This window comes from Myotis davidii, unplaced genomic scaffold (genome assembly GCF_000327345.1).
Source record: "Myotis davidii unplaced genomic scaffold, ASM32734v1 scaffold269, whole genome shotgun sequence".
Taxonomy (NCBI): Eukaryota; Metazoa; Chordata; class Mammalia; order Chiroptera; family Vespertilionidae; genus Myotis; species Myotis davidii.
In genome coordinates, this window is record NW_006383008.1 from 6,805,287 (window position 1) to 6,826,205 (window position 20,919).

General features: G+C 47.5%; 1 protein-coding gene across 2 annotated transcripts in view; it reads left to right on the top strand.

Moving 5' to 3' along the window:
- BACH2 (BTB domain and CNC homolog 2) overlaps positions 1-20,919 on the top strand; it is a 236,817-nt gene that overhangs the window by 211,590 nt on the left and 4,308 nt on the right. For both annotated transcript variants that reach the window (XM_006778250.2, XM_006778249.2), the window contains 2 exons: positions 6,542-8,140; positions 18,706-18,912. In XM_006778250.2, the coding sequence (XP_006778313.1) occupies positions 6,542-8,140; positions 18,706-18,912 (1,806 nt within the window). The remainder of the gene's footprint in view (positions 1-6,541; positions 8,141-18,705; positions 18,913-20,919) is intronic.

The window sequence follows — 20,919 nt, forward strand, 5'->3', positions numbered from 1 at the left end:
ATTCATGAGCATATGACATGTGCAATTGCACAGGGACCTGTGTTCAGAAGGAACCTGTACTTTTAAGGTTCTGCTGTCATCATCTTGAAATTCCTAATAGTCTCTGAACAGCACACATGTTCACTTCGTAGCCAGTTCACTTCGTAGCCAGTCTTGGTGTTAGGGCAGAGGAGGGCACTTGTGAACAGAGGCCCAGGAGAGGCCTCACTGAGAAAGCTGCATTTGAGGAAGAGCCTGAAGGAGGTGAAGGAGCAGCCATGACTTTCTTCAACTTTTTCTGATGAACTTCAACTCAGCCTTCAAGATTCAGGGCAAAGGTCACCTCCTCTAGGAAGACTTATGCTGATACCTTTAGTAGTTACGCTGACACCCCCAGCACGTCCTTCCTTAGAACCCTGCTAATACCTGTAACACACTCACGTTCCATTGTAGACATCTGTATTGAACATTTGTCTCCCTGGTCACCCTCTTGGCTCCTTGGAGAAGGAGACTATACTTCATTCTTCTTTGTAACAACAGCTGTAGTAATAGTTGTCACTCAATGCCAGACCCTGTTCCAAAGGTTTTACTACAAGGCAGGCCCCGCTGGTATCGCTGTCTTACTGTCAGAGAACCTTAAGCACAGAAAGGTTAAGTAACCAGCCCAAGTTACACAGCTGGTACACAGTAGGCCTGGAATTTGAATCTAAGAAAGCTGGTTCCCCAGACCTCACACAGTGCACAGTGAGTGCCTGATACATGGTTGATAAATGACTCGATGAGTAAGCAAAAAATAGTAACTAAATGACCAAGAGCTTTGTTGAAATAATAAAATTAGCTTAACCAATATGTCCTGAGCGAAGTATGCTTGTATAGCTTGCTGCTTTGGGGAGATAAGTGTGATAATATGGATATAAATTATAGGAAATTCAGATTAGAAGTGACAGCTCATTGCTAATTCAGTCTTCATCCTACAGAATGGGATGCAGTGCCGTGTGGGGGTGGGGAGGAAGAGTGAGTTGTCACCAGTGTCATTTTCTTTACTTCACAAGTGCCTTGCTGTGCAGAACTCAACCGAGAGGGGTGGTCAGTGGCCATAATGTTTTCAAAAGCCCACCAGTACCCGTCTTATGTGGCTCAGTGGTTGAACATCGACCTATGAACCAGGGAGTTCACGGTTCGATTCCTGATCAGAGGACATGCCCAGGTTTCAGGCTTAATCCCCAGTGGGGGGTGTGCAGAAGACAGCCAATTGATGATTCTCCCTTATCATTGATGTTTCTATCTCTCCCTCCCCTTTCCTCTCTGAAATTAATAAAAATAATAATAATAAAAAGCCGGTGTAGGAGAGATCCAACTTCATCAGGGAATGTGCATGGAATTGCTGAGGGTAAAAGGTTCCCCGTCGTGTAAGGATGTAATTAAGGGACCTTGAGAAGTGTGCCTCCTCTCTCCTGGGAGCAGCCACCAGATCTCCTGATTTGTCAGGAGATCAGCCATCTGCAGATGGCTCAATGCTGCAGCCGTGTGTTTACACTGCCGGAACCAACTGAGGAGATCTTATCACATGGCTTAAGAAGGGAATGCTGTCCAAGTCTCATAAAAATTCCCAATGCTTGATCCCTGAATAGTCCAGAAAGATGAGACTTACAAGTTCCCTTTCATAAGCTCTGTCCAGCAGCAAACTGGGCACCTCCTGAGAACGAGTGCCCCAGCTCTGCCAACAGCACCCAAACGTGCCCCCTGCCAGTTCAGTTTCATCAGTTCATCTTCCTTCCATCAACAGCATCGAGATGATACTTCACAGCCCAAGGGAATACAGGATTAGGGTCATCATTTCACTGGGTCAAATTTTCAACACATTAACAGCATGTGGACTCCCACCATCGTGCATGGCTTTGGTAGTCTGACCTGATTTCTTGCAGGCCTGAAACCTGAAGGTCAGTGCCACTTGCCTTGTGTGTGCCGACTCCCAGATGAGTTCATTGCCTCCTTGGGAGCAACCAAGACCTCTCCTAGGTCTTAGCCCCCCATGCACACTCCTTTCTAACTCTAGTGTGTGATTCAGCCTCATCTAGAGCATATTATGGAACCAGGTAGTTACGTGTTTAAGAAAAAATACTCTTCAACACGATCCATCCAAAGTAGTTCATTCAAAATACAAGACCGTTCTCCCAAGTTGTCACTAATACTATATTTTGCATTTGTTTATCATGCCTGTAAGGCCATTCCTAACTAGTAAATTTTAGCCTAGATATGTCTGCTTCCCTTACAACTGTGAAACACAGTTCCATTAACATCAGTGAGATAAAACTAGTGTGCTATTTCTAGTCCACTTCATTCCACTTTAACTTCCTGATCATTACCTTTTTAAATAACATTTTCATGGGTCATTAGTTTTGTGGAAGATTCTCCACCACCCATCCCTTCTTATTTTTTCCCATTATCAGAGCCTTGCTTGTTAAAAAAAAAAAATAGAAAGTAAATAACAAGGCTGACTTGTAGTCACAGTTTCATAAACATATAGCTTATGGCCTCACATTTGCTTTATGAATATAATTGGTGAGTTTAATGAGTCCTAAAAATGGAAAGATAGTGTAACCTACCCAAGATGGAGCTAAACCAATATTTAGAAAGCCTCTTCCTGCAGGTGTGATGGGCAATTGCATTCTGTTTTGTGCACTTGGAGGTATTACAGCTGGCCTAGGTGCACCAGAGATGGGTTCCTGGGAGGGACACCTGTGGCAGTTCAGAAGGTACCATTGTTTCAAAGCAAGCTGTGACCCAGAGCAGACATAGGCAGCGGGAATTCATTGCACTCTAGTGTCCTGCTCACCAGTGTTCACGGGATTCCCCCTAGACCTCAGCACTTTCCTCTTCTCCTGAAGCTGCTCTGGATTTCTCGTGGACAATTAAATATGTAATTTTGTGAGAACCCTTCCATCATTGACTTACATTGTGACTAAATAGTTAACTTTCATTGTTTAATGCCTCTTCTACAAAGCTGACTTGTAGGTTTCATGAGCATATGGCTGGGTCTTGTTCTTGTCCATTCCTCACAGCTCTAGGATTGGAATCCCAGCTTTATGACCTTAGATGAATTCCCTCACCTCTTTCTTAGTTTCTTTGGCTACAAAACAAGGCAGCCTAGCCAGTGTGGCTCACTTGGTTGATGTTATCCCATGCATCAGTAGGCTGCTTGTGTTTGATTCCTGGTCAGGGCACATGCCCGGGTTGCAGGATCGATCCCCAGTAGGGAGCATGCACGAGGCATCAGATCGATGTTTCTCTCTCATGGACGTTTCTATATCTCTCCCTCTCCCTTCCTTTCTCTGAAATCAATAAAAACATATTTTTAAAAGGTTATCATGCCTGCCTTGTAGGGCATTACAGGAACCAGCTAGCAAAGTGCTGGGCCCCAGGAGGTGCTTGGTGAATGAGTACTTTGACTCACTAGACCAGTGATGGCGAACCTTTTGAGCTCGGCGTGTCAGCATTTTGAAAAACCCTAACTTAACTCTGGTGCCGTGTCACATATAGAAATTTTTTGATATTTGCAACCATAGTAAAACAAAGACTTACATTTTTGATAATTATTTTATACATTTAAATGCCATTTAACAAAGAAAAATCAACCAAAAAAATGAGTTCACGTGTCACCTCTGACACGCGTGTCATAGGTTCGCCATCACTGCACTAGACAGAGCCTGCACACGGAAGCCGAGCAATTGAATATGACAAAGCAGGATTAAACCCTTGTGCGAGGAGAGCTAGTTATGGACTAACTCTTAAAATTTCATGGTGAGGGCACCATTTCCCCTGACCTTGGGCTTGGAGGACAGTTTATAGCCCTGTTTTTATTCATGACTCTTTCATGACCGTCTGGCAATCACTTCAAGCTCATCATTCTCCTAAGTCCAAAAGCACTGGTGATTTGATTTGGGATGTGGAGACTGTGCTCATTAGCATCCCTGTCCAACTCATACATTGAAGCATCAGCTCTTCCCTGAGTGGGGAAGCTTTCTCCAGCTCCTTGCAGCCATGAGACAAGTGGTGACGCCCAGGACTGATCCAGTGATCCCTGTGGGTGTCTCTGACTTATTTAAGAATTATCTTTAAAAGCAACCACAGTGGTGGGTGGTGGGGCCTACTGAGACTAAGAGCATCAAAATAAAAGAGAAATGGTGGTAAGAATGAGAGTATGAGGAGGTCTGTACAGAAAACATAAATAGCATTGAGATGAGTTTTCCCCATTTCCCGTATAGCGAGCACATCTGCCAAAACTAAACACGTGCATTATCCACTCCGCCTCTGGCAGATCGCCGAGGTACAGAGCAGAGATGCTTACTTACGGAGGGTCACCCCTGCCTTGATTCTGCCATTCCTGTCTTTGTGGTGGAGCTATGTTACAATGAGGAACTGCCGGTGTGACATTCTCGTTGCCGTCTTTGGTTACTTATAAATACGCACTTCTTTGTCTTGCATCCCTTTTAAAGGTTCCTAAGAGAAATAGCAATAGGACAGTATTACATTTGTTGAATCTATTACGTTGTCAGCTTAGTAGACCACAAAACTGTAGGTTAGATGAGCTCCTTTTCAATACTAGTTCTAGTTGACTGGACAAATAAGGACTCTTGCTTGCATGCATTGGTTAGGGTTGGTACGTTGGTTTACTCAATGCCTTGCCCCAAACATAATTTGAGACAGCACTTACCAAGCAGTGTTATCAGCTTCTGTAGTTGTATGTTATAAGCACACTTAGACTTATGACATACTCAGTAATATACAAGTTTTCTCAGGCGTTTATTGTGTTCGAAAGACCCTAGTTAGATGCAGAGTTACAGTGAGAAATGAAACAATCCATGATCTGAAGAACCTTGCTATCTACGGTAGAAACAGACCCAATTAAGTATAACAGAACTGAGATGGCAATGATTGCCCTTGTAGAGCTCTAATGTGGGGCTAAGTCACGGTTTTTGTTGTATTTCTTTTTTAACCAAATATCTCAGGACTCATTAATGACAGAGAATTTTTAATCTTGGAATTTTATTTAAAGTCCTTCAAACTTCTTAACAATTAAAATCCCACTCAGTTATGTATCTAAGAAATTTCCCTTATGGGAAAGAATGCAGCGATATAAAACCAGTGCTGCGCTGGGGGTCCACATTGCCTCAGTCTGGCTGTGGGGCTGAGAGGGTGTCAGTCCTTCTGTCTGGGAGGTTTGGAGAGGGCTCTCAGGGGAGCTGATGTCGGAGTCGAATTGTGAACAGCAGATAGAAGTCCTCATAAGAGTTTTGGCTCTGTGTGCTGTGGTGAATTTAATACATGTGGAAGTCGGTCACAAAGTTTGCCAGTTCCTCTTGCTCTACGCCTATTCCCCTAGCAGATATTTTTAAATCACTGGTACAATGGCTTCTTTTACCTGATCTGTACATCACAAGTTGTAGACCGCCGCCTCTCCCACTGGGGTCAGCAGTGCTTGCAAGAACCTCGAGGATGCGGGAAAGAATGCAGCGATATAAAACCAGTGCATTATCCACCCCTCCCAATGGGGTCAGCAGTGCTTGCAAGAACCTCGAGGATGCCTGGTTTTGCATAGAGGGTAAGGAAGCCTGCCCCAGATACCAGCAAGTTTAATCCACTTCCATCGGGGAGAAAAACAATTGGCCTTAGGCAATGTATTTCTAATTATCTAAGTTATTTTCTGTGTGTGTGCATAAATAGCACATTTTCAATCTGTGTAAAATATAATGGATGAGCAGCACATGACAGTTTACCAGGAGAGAAGACAGCTGCGTGGCAAAGCTGCTGCTGATAATGAGGGAAGGACTAGCCCAGGTCCTGTGCCACTCAGCAGCTTCCACCTTTCAGATGACAGCCCGTTTGTTTAGCCCTGCAACCCCCATTCTTCACGGGCTGGGGGTTAATTTCTTGCTGAGAACACTGCTTTAGATTGTCATCACCTCCAGTATCGTCGTAGGATCGGGTATGACGTGATGACTGAACAGTCCCAACTAGAAGCCATGATGAGCAAAATGGGAGTTTGCTTTTAATGTCTCCTGTGAACTTGTAAGTGAGGCAAAACTATTTTGAAACCCTACAGGCTTTCCGTTTTGAACAGGGTCACACTGCCAGTTGCGCGTTAACAAGCCAACTGGAATGCCGTCTTGGGCTCCAGGCAGCTGCAGCAAGCGTCGGCGCACTCCTGGTGCCGAAGGGCTCTCCGCAGGGCCGACTGGGAGGGAAATTAATAGGCGTCCCATCGTTCCCGGGCATCCTCGCCGGGATATGTCATTAGTGCAAACACTGAACCCGTGGTCGTCCTGCGCAGCCACTTGACCCCGGTGATTTCCAATTCTGTGCGCCGCCCGATGCGATCCAGCAGCCGCCTGCGCGAGGCGGGCGCTAATTATCGGACGCAGAACCGCTGCCGACCCCGGACAGATGCAGTCTTTGTTCTGGGACATTAGCCCCGTCTGGTTATCTAGCTTCGGTTGAGGGATTCGGGACAGTAGCGGTGCTGCCGGTGACTTCACGGCCCTTCTCCCTGTTTGTGTTGCAGGTCACGGCCAGGGGCTTCGGGCCGCTGCTGCAGTTCGCCTACACCGCCAAGCTGCTGCTCAGCCGGGAAAACATCCGCGAGGTCATCCGCTGCGCCGAGTTCCTGCGCATGCACAACCTGGAGGACTCCTGCTTCAGCTTCCTGCAGACCCAGCTGCTGAACAGCGAGGATGGCCTGTTCGTGTGCCGCAAGGACGCGGCCTGCCCGCGCCCCCACGAAGACCAGGAGAACTCGGCGGGGGAGGAGGAGGAGGAAGAGGAGGAGGAGACGATGGAGTCGGAGACGGCCAAGATGGCCTGCCCCAGGGACCAGCCGCTCCCACACCCCGGCAGCTTCGAGCCCACGGCCGTCCCGGGAGCCCAGAAGGAAGAGGCTTTGCTGGCGCCCGAGGCCGACGGGCCCACGGACACCAAGGAGAGCTCCGAGAAGGACGCGTTGACGCAGTACCCGCGATACAAGAAATACCAGCTCGCATGTACCAAGAATGTCTACAATGCATCCTCACACAGTACCTCAGGTTTCGCAAGCACATTCGGTGAAGACAGCTCCGGCCACAGCCTCAAGCCCGGGCTCGCCGTGGGGCAGATCAAAAGCGAGCCGCCCAGTGAGGAGAACGAGGAGGAGAGCATCACGCTCTGCCTGTCCGGGGACGAGCCTGACGCCAAGGACCGAGCGGGGGACGTGGAGATGGACCGGAAGCAGCCCAGCCCCGCGCCCGCCCCTGCGCCCCCCTCGGGGGCCGCCTGCCTGGAGAGGTCCAGGACCCTGGCCTCCCCCTCCTGCCTGAGGTCTCTGTTCAGCGTAACAAAAAGTGCGGAGCTGTCTGGCCTGCCCGGCACATCTCAGCAGCACTTTGCCAGGAGTTCCGCGTGCCCGTTCGACAAGGGCATCACTCAGGGTGACCTTAAAACTGACTACGCCCCCTTCGCGGGGAATTATGGACAGGCCCACGGGGGCCAGAAGGATGCGTCCAGCCTCCCGATGGGGTCGCCCCTCAAGGGCCCTGGGGTGGAGGCTCTCTGTAAGCAGGAAGGAGAGCTGGACCGGAGAAGTGTCATCTTCTCCTCGAGCGCTTGTGACCAAGTGAGCACTTCGGTGCATTCGTATTCTGGGGTAAGCAGTCTGGACAAAGACCTCTCTGAGCCGGTGCCAAAGGGTCTGTGGGTGGGGGCTGGCCAGTCCCTCCCCAGCTCGCAGGCCTACCCCCACGGTGGGCTGATGGCCGACCACTTGCCAGGAAGGATGCGGCCCAACACTAGCTGCCCGGTGCCAATCAAGGTCTGCCCTCGCTCGCCCCCCTTGGAGACCAGGACCAGGACTTCCAGTTCGTGCTCCTCCTATTCCTACGCGGAGGACGGGAGCGGGGGCTCGCCCTGCAGCCTCCCTCTCTGTGAGTTCTCCTCCTCACCCTGTTCCCAGGGAGCCAGATTCCTTGCCACAGAACATCAGGAGCCAGGCCTGATGGGAGATGGAATGTACAACCAAGTCCGACCCCAAATTAAATGTGAGCAGTCTTACGGAACCAACTCCAGTGACGAATCCGGATCGTTCTCGGAAGCAGACAGTGAGTCGTGTCCTGTGCAGGACAGGGGCCAGGAGGTAGGGAACCCGCCTAAATTCAAGCATGTCATCCACTCTCTCAGTCCTTTATCTGGACTCTCCCTGCCCCCCTCCCCACCACTCACAGAGTGTTCTTATTTGCCAAGATTAAGGGTAAAGGGACTGCCTCCCCTGTTCATGGATGGTTCAAACTGATTCCAAATTAATCACTTTTGTCCTAGAAAGCACTTGAAATTTACCTAGATTTAATAGTCAACTAGTAGATACAAACTGCTTATTGAAAAGAAGCATGAAAGCATGCCCGGTACTTCAGACCTCCCTTGCTCCTTCCCCATCTGCTCTGAACGGATGCTGTACCCATCACCTTCGTCCTTGCTCCTCACCCCTTCAGTGTGAAGGGAAATATAGAAACACTTTCAAAACCCATTAAAACTAGATAGATCTACACTAAACAAGTGCTTTTCTAGCACCCTTTATGTTTTCCCTATCAACAGAAGACCCTGGGGCCAACCCGTGCAGATGGACAGCTCACCATCCCTTCTGGGCTCAGGGTCATTGCAGAAGCACCGTAATCAGTCACATATAACTTAATAACATACCACTCCCCGGGCTCCCCACACATGGTGAGGAGTTATTTTGGGGCGCAGTGGGGTTGATGCCCGTTTCGGTCCACCCCAAAAGCAAAGTACTTTATAGGTAACAGTTGCCAGGCTCCATCCATGTCTCACCAACGCTGGGAGAGGGAGCAGGAGCGATACCAGCCACATTGCTCAGGAGAGAAAGAACAGACACCCCGTGTGTTTCCCCTCCCCCCACCCCCTCAGAGTCCCCTGGGAAGAGATGAGGGAGTCTGTGCCACAATCTGGCCCGGCCTAACCCGGTGACCAGGAACCAGCCTGAGGCTGCCGCCTGTGTCTCAGACCTGCCTCCAGTGGGAAGTCCCTCTTCAGAGCTGCTTATTCAGAAGACAGAGGGAGACGAAGCGTGGTCCAGAGGAGGCCTGCGCTCCCTGGATCTCAGCCTCTAGGAGGGCAGGGATGCTAACCCCACCAGGCAGCAGAAATGCCGCACGGGTGAGGTGGCTTTTCACAGAGCCACATGCTGTCTCTGCACGCTTGGCGAGAAGCACCCGGGGCTTTAGTTCGGGCATGTTTTGAAAGTAGACTCCAAAGCCCTCCGTGCCAACTGCAGAAATAACCTGCGGTCACTGCCTTGTTTTGCTGGATAGCCCTCTCTTCTTTTTGCCTGGCAAAAAATGGAGACAGGTAGGCTTTAATTGAGTTAAAAGAAATTGTAAAGGCAATTTGAATGGGAACTATTTCTACTCAACTACACCGTATCCCCTCAGGTTTGGGTGGGAGCTTGTGCCAAGCCAGAGGCGCATCTGTGTCTCTAGCCTCAGAGACCAAAAGGCTTGTGAGAACAGCCAGAGGTTGTGCTCTCCCCCCTCGCTCACTCCTTTCCCTCCGATCATTTTTGTGAGGTTGTCGTCTCTTCCCCTGAAGCTTTCCATAAGCGCCCCCGATGCAGAGGCCTCGTCACTGGGTCTGGTCCGTCCACATAGTGACGTAATCTCGCCAAGGATTGGTGTCACACACAAAAACAGAAAGCCTCCAAATCTTTGTTTTTTGCCTCTCCCTCAAGAGGAGCCCTGCCGTTACACTAAAGGGGCTGTGTTTTTGTGACATTTGCACATGTTCAAGGAACTGTCCGCTTCAGATAAAGCTCTGTGGTTTCTCTGCTATCCCAAAAGAGAGCTGAAAGCCACTTCTTGGAACTAAATGCCATCAACGAGCCCATGGTTTTTCTTAGGTTTGAGCCGTCTTTCGTCTGCCTTAGAGCTTTTCACTTCTACATGAATCAGTTTAAAGGAGGATTCATTCAACCTATAAAAATAATCATGAACAGGACCAGTCTCCCCTTGAAAAATACCACTGCTTTAAAAAGTACTTTATTTTTACTTTTTTATTATTAGGGTTTTTGCATATCTAAACAGTGGAAGAAGTGACATTTACCAAAGTTCTATGCCATGTCAGAAATCACACTTGGCCCCTCTTGGTAGTACATTTAGGACAGGATTGATGCAGGAAAGCTAAGGTTTTTCCCAGTTTGACGTTTTAGTTTTCCTAGAGTAGAGGAGATTAGGTTTTCCAAGAACTGTTTCAGGGACTCATCATCACTGCTCCTCTTTGAGTTCATCACTTGCTTACAGGAGTTCCTTTGACCCCGGTGGGAGTATGGTGCCCTGTAATAACATTGAAGGCAAATCCTTTACAAAGTGACTCATAACTCATTTCCCTGCACTGATCCAGAAGAATCCAACCGTTACTGGGCTGATTCTGCCCCAGTTTGCTCTTGTGTAAGGTCCAGGTAACTTCTCTTCCAAGTAACTTCTCTCCCAAGGAGAGATCAGAGTCAAAAGCCAGAAAGAGTTCCCACCGCCAGCCAGGCACTTGTCCTGTACTGCAGGTACTCTGTGAGGAGCCAAAATGATCAGTCAAAAGAGGTGTTAGCCTACTATAAGATGTTCTAGTTCTGCCCTGTTAACTCTCTCATCTCATCAGTGTTGACCTCTCTCATCCTTTCTAATGATTCCCTAGCACTGAAGAAAGCTTAAGTTAGCACAATACTGTCCTTTATCAACAATCAGCTTTTAAAACTTCCTTTTTTTTTAATAATCAAACAGCATACCCAGTTCCTGACCCACCAAATTCTCTGTGCCTACAACAACATATCCACATCTCTAGAGGCTTGGGTTTTATTTTCATGGCATTTACAGAATAATTACTCAGTGACTTGCTTTTGCACACAGCTGTCTCCTGTGTACATGCCTCTAGGTCCATCACATGGGGCTTCTTTAACATCCATCAGTCCCATAAACCACAATTTACTCATCTATCATCTCTCAGCAGCCATTTCAGTTGTTTCCAATTTTTCCCCTCTTATAAACGCTGCAATAAATATTTTTGTGAAGATATTTAGTAGTGGTGCTTTTATTTTTATGGGTTAGAGTTCCTTAAGTGGGTTAAAGGTTATGCTCATTCATTAAGTACTGCCTAACTACTCTCCCCAAAGGCCGTAGCAATTCCCATATCCTTCAGCAGTTTCCTAAAAACCCTACCAGTAGGAGTGATCCATCCTTTTAATTTTTGCCAATGTGATGGGCAAAAATAGGATGACTGCTAATGAGGTTGACATCTTTGTCCATTTTTCTTTCGTGTTGTCTTTCAATCAGTGTACAGAATCCTTAATATAGGAATATTAACCCTTTCTGATAAATGTTTTCTATATTTTTCCAGGATTTTTTTAACTATGGTATCTTCTTCTATATAGAAAATTTTAAGTTTTATGTAGTTGTTATCCATTCTTTTCTTTATGACTTCTGGGTTTGCTATTTACATAAAAAGTCAGTTTGGAAATTTTTTTTTCTTCCAATGATGAAAAAATGAATAGGTCATAAGAAGTAACAAAAGTAACACTTTGCATAACAAAGTCTTAGTTTGACTGAAAATGGGAGGCAAAGTTGGGGAGAAGGAGTATAGGGGAAAGTTTCATTTCTATGTATTTCTATAATGTTTTAATTTTATTACATATATCTCACACAGGTTCGTTTTTTAAATTGAGATGTAATTCACATACCATCAAATCCACCCTGTTAAAGAGAACAAGTGAAGGGTTTTGAATGATTCACAAAATTCTATGACTATCACCACTCTAATTACAAGACATTTTTATCACCCCTGAAAGAAACAACATACTCATCAGCAGCCACCCCTCGGTACCCTCCCTCAACTCAGGAAACCACTGCTCTGCTTTCTGCCCCTATAGCTATGCCTACGCTGGACATTTTATGTCAATGAAATCTTACGCTTTGTGGCCTTTTGTGTCTGGCATCTTTCACTGAACATAATGTTTTCAAGGTTTATTCTTGCCATTGATATGCCCCCCATATGTCATGTATCAGTTGCTTCATTTCTTTTTTGTTGCTGGATAATATTCCACGTGCATGTACCACACTTTGGTGACCCATTCATCAGTTTGGTAACTTTTGGGTTGTTTATCCTTTTGGGCTATTGTAAATAATGCTGCTGTGAACTCTTGTGTGAAGTTTTTTGCAGATGTGTTTTCAGTTCTCGTCGTTACATATCTAGGAGGGGAATTGCTGAATCACATGATAACTCTCTTCAACCTTTCCAGGAATTATCAGAGTGTTTCCCAAGGCAACTTCCCCGTTTTACATTCCCACCTGCAGAGTATGAGGGATCCAGTTGCTCCACATCCTTGCCAACATTCGTTATTGTCCATCTTTTTTATTATAGCCATTCTAGTAGATCTGAAGTAGTATCTTGTTTTGGCTTACAGGTTCATTTTTAACATTAGAAAGTTATAGAGAAGTCACAAGTATTTTCAAAGTAGGAAGCTTCTTAGTGACACAGTTTTATACCACATCCATTTCTAATCCATTGTGAACTTTAGTCAGGAAGTACTGGAAAGACAGCTAAAAGTATTGATTAGTTGGGTTTGCTTTATTAACATGGATCATGTCAAGAGGGATCAAGTATGTGAGTGTGTGTGTATCCGTGTGTGTTTCTATAGGAGCCAGGGGCAGGGAGAAATAAGGCCCAGCACCAACACTGACAAATAATCACCTAGATGAGCTTGTCTGACTCTAACTCTCCCGCCCAAATGCTGACTTCCAGGCACATGTTACATGTAAAATGTTTACAGTTGCTTTAGTGGTTTGTTGAATCGGGCATCTTTTTTCACATGTCTGTACTTGGCCCCCCTAATGAAAAGAAAGCTTTGCTGGGGCAGCATAGACGTCAGCCGCATCTCTAACTAAAACAGTCCTTTTGTGATGTCTAGAAAGCTGTGCTTAGCATCTGGAATTTCAAAGCAGAATAAGGAACCATGTGACAAAGAAAAATAAATTATATTTATTAGAGCTAATAAATATAGTATTATTAACAGTATGTCAGATCTATAAGGCAATTCCAACTTTTTAAATATTTTTTTATTGATTTCAGAGAGGAAAGGAGAGGGAGAGAGAGATAGAAACATCAATGATGAGAGAGAATCATTGATCAGCTGCCTCCTGCACGCCCCCTACTGGGGATCGAGCCCGCAACTCAGGCATGTGTCCTTGACCAGAATTGAACCTGGGACCCTTCAGTCCGCAGGCCAGCGCTCTATCCACTGAGCCAAACCAGCCAGGGCTATTCCAACTTTTTAAAGCACTTTCTCCATCTCCTATCCAATTTTAGTCTTCGCAGCAGCCCTGTCAGATGAGCAGGGCAGATGTCGCTGACTCACAGACCCTCACAGAACTTCAGGACAGAGAGGAGGGAAGTCTTGCCTGCAGCCACACAGCTAATTGATTGCAGTGTTACAGCTGAATCCCAGGTGTCCTGCATTTGATCATGAGACTCTAGGGTAAAAGGACAATTGTTCAGGAAACATTTCTTAGTCTGGGAGGGAGATGTTGTCATTGGCATCTGCCCAGCGCTGAGCTGGCTGTCCCCATGCCAGCAGCACTGGAGTCATTAGCCCCAGTGGGCATCTTGCTTCCTCCCCCGACAACCCCCAGAGATCTGGGGTCTTGTAAGAGCATAGGTGGTAGAAGCTTTGGAGAACTGGATACAGTTAATAGGGTCGATTCCCGTGGCTTCTACTCAACTTGTGGTACTGAAACCAAAAAAGGAGACAGCAGAGAAGATTCACACACCAGCTTCCACTGGGATTTCTAGAGGAAATAGATGCTTGTTCTCGGCTTTTTCTACAGCGTTTTATCTCGGTCCTTCTCCAGCAGCCCCCATCGAGCCGCCCAAGAGACACCAGGCACATGAGATGTGTTAAGAGACACAGGAGGTGATGACAACCCGTCTCATTAAAACCCCGTAAAATATTCAGAGGAAACAAGATCACAGGGAAGTCCACCAAAGCAAGAGTGTTATTGTTTGGGGAGGGGAATCTTTTCCCCCTCTTTTGTCTCATATTTGAACTTTCTGCAAGAAGTTATATATAATATAATTTCTTAAATGATACTTTCGTTTATCTGGGAGAGAGGGGTGTATTGGCTGCAGAAGCTGGGCAGCTGTTTGCAGGGGAGGGGCGTGAAGCCGCTGATTAGTGTTTGGTGAGAAGGATGCACTGGCACCCCCTGGCCAGGCCCACAGGGAGGAATATTTAGATTTCATTCACCCTCCAGAAGTCACACAGCATTCTCCCGCCTTTTGTCAGCCTCTGGGGCCAGGGGACCCTCGGCCCGCAGCAGGGCCACTCATTCCCCTGACTGATCAGGAGCTGCGGCCCCCAGAGGGTCTCACCCTCCTCTGGCCACTGCTGAGCCAGCCAGTGCAGGTGCTGGGCTGAAACACCTCTGCCTGTTCCTCCCATTGTGCGAAGAAGGACGAGAAGCCTGGGCACTCTGCTGGGCTGAGTCAAGTCAGCGGGGGCGGACCATGCACGCTGAGGCACCGCTGGCTCCGGTGTCACAGGCCCGGGGCTTGCTGACTCCCAGAGTCTCTACGGAGAAGCAAAGCCTGGGTGCACCTACACGGCGGCCCCGAGCCTGAAGAGAAATCAGGGCCCTCGATGCCATGGAAAAGCCACAGGAGGGCCCTTCCCCTCCTGTGCAGCCTGCTCAGCCCCCTGTGCTTAGTCTCCTATGCCCGTGGTTGACTGTATAGCTCAGTGATCGAACCTTCTGAGCTCGGTGTGTCAGCATTTTGAAAAACCCTAACTTAACTCTGGTGCTGTGTCACATATAGAAATTGTTTGATATTTGCAGCCATAGTAAAACAAAGATATATTTTTGATATTTATTTTATATATTTAAATGCCATTTAACAAAGTAAATCAACCAAAAAAATGAGTTTGCGTGTCACCTCTGACACGCATGTCATAGGTTTGCCATCACTGGTATAGCTGCAGGCCGGCCATTCGGACAGGGGCTGGTGGTGGTTGGCAGGATCTTCGTCTTGTCTGTTTGGGTCTTTTGCACAATCTGCGAGAGTCCAGTGAATGAAAACCAAGCCACTGCTGAGAAGTTAAATCTTGGAAGAATAAGTGTGTAGAAGGACAGTAAATAAGATGGGAAGCCCTATTAGGCCATTTGGGTTGTAAGAATTCTCTGGAAGAAAGGGAGAAGGGCCTCAGCCTTCTCGATGTGTTTCAACGTATCCAAAGGCCAAGTAGCATTAGCGGACTTCCCAGCCCCGTTTGAAGAGTGCTGGGGTGCCTGCGAGCCTGAGAATGGAACACTCCCCCTGCTCCATGAGGGGTCTGTGCCCGCTCTTTATCTCTGGGGACCGTGACATTGGCTTGGAGCTCACATCTCTGACCATAGCAAGCAGCCACGGTGAGTGACCACTGAGCCTCTCCAAGAACACGTCTGGGACTAACCTCCGGTGTCAGTGGAAATTCTCCCTTGCCAGAGAGGAAACAGAGCCTTTTAAAGAGAAACAAGAGTGTTTGGGTTTTGCTTTGTTGCTCACATTGAAGAAAGTCTGTGGCTGACAATTTTCTTTTCCTTTGACCTCTTTAAAAAAGCACCTGGAGTTGCAACAGCTCTGCTGAAATTTTATATGGCCTTTTGCTTCAAGGACTTTGGAACGAGCATTGTTGATTTTTCTTCTTTCCTGTCAACCTCTGTCCTATTCCCCTAGTGGGTTGTATTCACTGCCTGGATGCTTTTGAATATAGTAACTCTCACTACAGAAGGCCTTCTGACTTCCCCTGTGGTCTGAACTATAGGTATGTTTTCTTTCTGAAAATCGGTAAACACGATTGCGATCGGGAGCAGAACGGCTTTGTGGTCAGCAGAAGGGGAGACACCAGGCCCAGAACTGCTGCCCCCTCTGCTGTGCAAACAAGGCTTCTGCCTGGTGTGGAAACATCCGTGTCTCCGGCACACAGACCTCTGTGTTATTTAGGCACCGTCCAGGATCGGAGTGTCTGTTTGTCATCCAAAGGGTATGAAAGGGAAATCAAACATTCTTTCATATCAGGATAAGCCTTGTGCAAACACAGCCCCATGGACAAAGCCCTTTCCCGGGCCCATAACAAGGAGCTGTTTGTCCTGGCTACCTGTCTTTAGCAGACAGAGCAGGGCTGTGCTGAGAGTGGTGTAATGTGTGTTGTTGTGATTTGGTTCTCTTGGGCCAAAGAGTTTCATAGGTGTCATAGGGCAGCGTTCACCATGCGCAAGTAGAATCACAGGGCCCACTGGCAGCCTTCGGCTAGTGCCGCGTCCAGTGGGCTCAGCGCTACAGAGAACCTGACAAAGCAGGTGCACCCAGCCGTGGGAAAGCCACATGGTCGTTTGTGATTGCCTTTGTGCGTGGGGATTCACTAGTCACAGAAGCCAGGATCTGGGCTCCTGTCCGCCGGCATCTGATGTCACCAAAGAAAAAGCCTGCGCTCAGGATAAAATTTCTCCATCACCCTCCCCTAAGCCAGGCAGACATAATACTGCACCTTCTGAGAACTAACGAGGGCTTGGTCTCCTCACCCAGAAATACTTCGATCAATGAAACTCAGGTTTAATTGACCGATTTTTCTGATTCCTCAGTTTCATTGAGTCCAGTACAATAGCCACACGTGGCTGTTGAGCCCCAGAATTGTGGCTGGTTTATGACATGTTGTAGGTGTCATAGACCCCTTGGATTTTGAAAATTTAGTGCCTCCCATCCAAAAAAGTAAAATATCACAGTAATTTTCTATTTATTACATGTTGAAAATATTTTGGCTCTATAGGGTTCAAGTCAATATTTTATTAGAATTAATTTTGCCTGTTTTCATTTCTTGGAATTATTTTCATCAGTGGCTACTAAGAAATGTAGAATCACAGATGCAGCCGGCATTGTTTGCATTGGACAGCGCTGGGCAGGCGCTTGAAGGAAGTGTAGGTGCATAGCGCCATCTGCTGGTCCGTCTCCGGCAAGCTCTATCTAGTGTAAGCAAGCACGAAGCAGTCTGTGCTGGGAAACTCCTGGCAGAACAATGTGCTACCTTCCTTTTCTAGGAGCTTCTGAAACAGAAGCAGAACTGAACCCCAAAGTCCCTAGGGTCTTCAGTAGGGATCCTGGAAAGGGGGGTGTCCAACTACTAGAAGCTGCAGGCCTGTGTTTACCTCATGAGTGCTGAGGAGACTCTAGAAGGCTGTGGTTCTTAAATGTTGCAAACCGCCCCAGTCAAGGTTGTAACCAAGCATTTAACAATAGAAGGAGGACACAGATCCATCCCTCAAGAGACGGGAGTCCTCTCTTTGAATAATGCCGATTGGCTTTGATTTGTCAAGAGTTTGAAAGTGAGACTCTTGCTGATAATAATATCTGCACCAGTTATCTATTGCTGCTTAACAGATCATCCCAAACTTTGTGGCTTATAACAACAAACATCGTTTTAACGCCTTCCACTGTTTTATGGGTCAGGAATTCAGACGTGGCCCATCTGAGCACTTCTGGCTGGGGAACCTCATGAGGTGGAAGTCAGATCCAGGTGACCTCACTCCCGACTAGCTTTGCAGGCAACCAGTGCAACCTCATTCTGCTCAGTCTTTCTGCTGGCCAAATCCTGGAAACTCAACTCAGGTGCCGAGTCTGTGTCAGGGAGGAAGAGGGAGGCACACGGTCAGAAAACCCACGTCCTGGGTGGCTCATTCATGTGACTGGAGGCCTCAGGTCTTCTCCACAGGGGCCTCTCCACAGGGCCTAGCTGGTTTCCTCCACAAAGAGCAATCGGGGAGGCCTAAGAGGAAACGGCAACACCTTTGATGACCGAGCCTCCAAAGTTACACCATCGCTCCTGCTGCACTGTATTGGTCGAGGCAGGAATGTGCATCCTCTCGATAGAAGAAGGTCAAGAAGGTTTCTTGTAAAAGAAAGTGTGAGATGGGATGGCCATGGCGTTTTGGAAAACACAATCTGCCAAAGAGCCTACCACTTGAAGAGCACTGGGAGACTAAAAGGCACGGCCTGTTTTCCAGATGAGCACACGAGGGTTTAGAGAAGTGAAGTAACTTGTCTGAGGTCTCACATCCGGTAGGAATGACAAAAGTCCAGTTCTAGCTCCTTGTCCATGCTGGAGTAGCCTTCCAAGTCACCGCCCTGTCTCCCTTATGCCGTGGTAACTAAGCCTCACACTCACTGTTCCACCTGTCCAGCATCTTCAGGGTGTGTGATGCTCTCTTCATTCGCGTGTTTCAGACCATTCTTTAGGTATCTTTCTATACATAGTTGTTTTATTGAGCTGTGGCTCAATGGAAGCAGGTTTCAACCAGCTAGAGAATCCTTCTTACTAAAGTGCTGTAGCAATGAAAAAGTTCACATTTCCCGGTGTTTTCCATGCTGCTTGCTTCAAAAATCTCAGGGATGATAAGCACCATGTAATTTGTGTGATCACGTTCTGTTTGATTATCTGAATATTACATCGGATTTATACTTGAAACAGGGAAGAATTCATCACAGCTTGCTCTCAGTAGTTCCCGTATTACTTGGTCATCTTCAAAAGGAGGTTTTTTACCATGCTTTGATGTTCTACCTGCCTGAGTGAAAACTAAAAACCCAGCTGCCGTAATCATCATCTGTTATTCTTGGTTCCAGGTCAAACTTCCCTTTCCTGTAGATCAAATCACAGATCTCCCGAGGAACGACTTCCAGATGATGATTAAGATGCACAAGCTGACCTCAGAACAGTTAGAGTTCATTCACGACGTCCGGCGGCGCAGCAAGAACCGCATCGCGGCCCAGCGCTGCCGCAAGAGGAAACTGGACTGCATTCAGAACTTAGAATGTGAAATCCGCAAATTGGTGAGTTGACCCTCCCATTGCTCTCTGCGCCCTGGAGTGACAGGACTGATGCAAAGGTACAGCAGGGAAGGCTGAAGAAGTCAAGGGAAGGGTCGCCATTCAGGGAAGTTTGGGTTCATTTGTAAACAAGTTTCTCGGCAAAAGTAATAGCTTTATATCCACCATGGGTGTGTCTGTGAGGGTGAGTAATCACGTGTCGATATTTTATGTAGAGGTCGTTCTTTCCTACTTTCCATTCAGCGGGTTCTAATAGTTAACATTTATCACATGCACATGTGGACCAGGTATTATTCTGAAGTGTTTTTGTAGGTTAATCCTCACATCGACCCTACGACTTAGGTACTATTTTATCTCCATTCACAGAGGCAGAAACAAGAGAGCAGAGGGGTTAGGTAACTCCCCACTATGTGGCGTAACTCGGCTGCCAACCCAACTGTCTGATTCCAAACCTCGTGTTTTCTCCTGCCCCCCTCAGAGGAGTGGGCTAGAGGTAGGACGCCTGCCTGTTGTGAGGCAGCTCAGCTCCTGAAGCCCTTCCCTGTCCCAGGGTCCTTGATGTTGCAGTTCTGCCTCGACGTGATTATCACGTCCTCCCTATGCCTGAGAGTATTTTGTGTCAGGGAACAAGCTCCCATCCCCCAAGCTTCCTGTCCCTCGGAGCTGTGTGCCCCTTCTTCGTGAAATGCAACCTTAAGCTACAGGCATAGACCCAGGTGGCCTCACTCCTGACCAGCTTTGCAGGCAACCAATGCAACCTCATTCTGCTGGGCCTTTCTGCTGGCCAAGTCCTGACACTCAGCTCAGGTGCCGAGAGTGTGACAGGGAGGGAGAAGGAGGCCACACGGTGTGGTCATGATCTACGCTTGGGTCCTCAGACTGCACGCAGCAATCCTTTGCCTCCTGGTAAGCCACTGTCTAAAGCGAACCTAAGAGCCAGGCGTTTGAAAAGCGTGAACAAATGTTACGAGTTATTTTTTAAGACTTTATTTTTTATATATATTTTTATTGATTTCAGAGAGAGGAGAGGAGAGGGGTAGATAGAAATATCAATGCTGAGAGAGAATCATTGATCGCCTGCCTCTTGCATGCCCCACGCTGGGGATCAAGCCTGCAGCCCGAGCATGTGCCCTGACAGGGAATCGAACCATGACCTCCTGGTTCATAGGTCAATGCTCAACCACTGAGCCACACTGGCGAGGCAGTGTTATGGGTTATTAAGGTAGTCCTGGACCTCAGAGTCCTTTTTATTATTTAATTAACACCCACCAAGCCAGGAAAACCTGCCCATCTTCAGTGGCTCCTGTCATGTACAAATAAAGCCCACACTCCTCAGCGAGACAGCTGGTGCTCTCCAGGAGTCAGTCTGTCTTTCTCTCCAGCACCCTTCCACTCTCTCCCTACAACTTGCCTCCGAATAAAATCAAACTGTCTCACCCTCCAGCATCTCCTACTCTTTACACCTCTGTGCTTGTGCCTCTGTTGTTTCCCCTCTACCTCGGACATCTCCCTGTTTATCTCTAACTCTACCCGTGCTCTTTAAGACACAGGTAACTGTCCCCTCTCTGGAAGGCCCCTTCCTGAGCCCCTGTGAGGCTGGCACCTGCCCTGGAGCCAGTCTGACCTCTGGCTTCCTGCTTGTCACGTTATTAGTCTTGCATTGTCTGTGTCTGCCGCCCCAGCCCCTGGCCCGAGACTGTAGGTTTCGTGCAACAAGGACAGTTAGGTGATCATCTCTGAATGTCCAGTGCAGACCCATTGAAACCTCTCGGGAAATGTCCGTTGACCTAAAATTACAACTGGGTTGTGGAATTATGAATGACTTCTTTCTCTCAGATTTTTCTTTAATGTTGTTTTAAGAACAACAAAACGTTTTTAATTTAAGCCAAGCACCACATTGCTGCTGGTGAGTGTGGGTCTTCTGAAAGCCTGCTGGGCTTAGGTGGGGAACCAGGCCAGGCTGGGCCCACAGGTACCAGTCGGCAAGGTCTTAGTTGGCCCAAGTCTGTA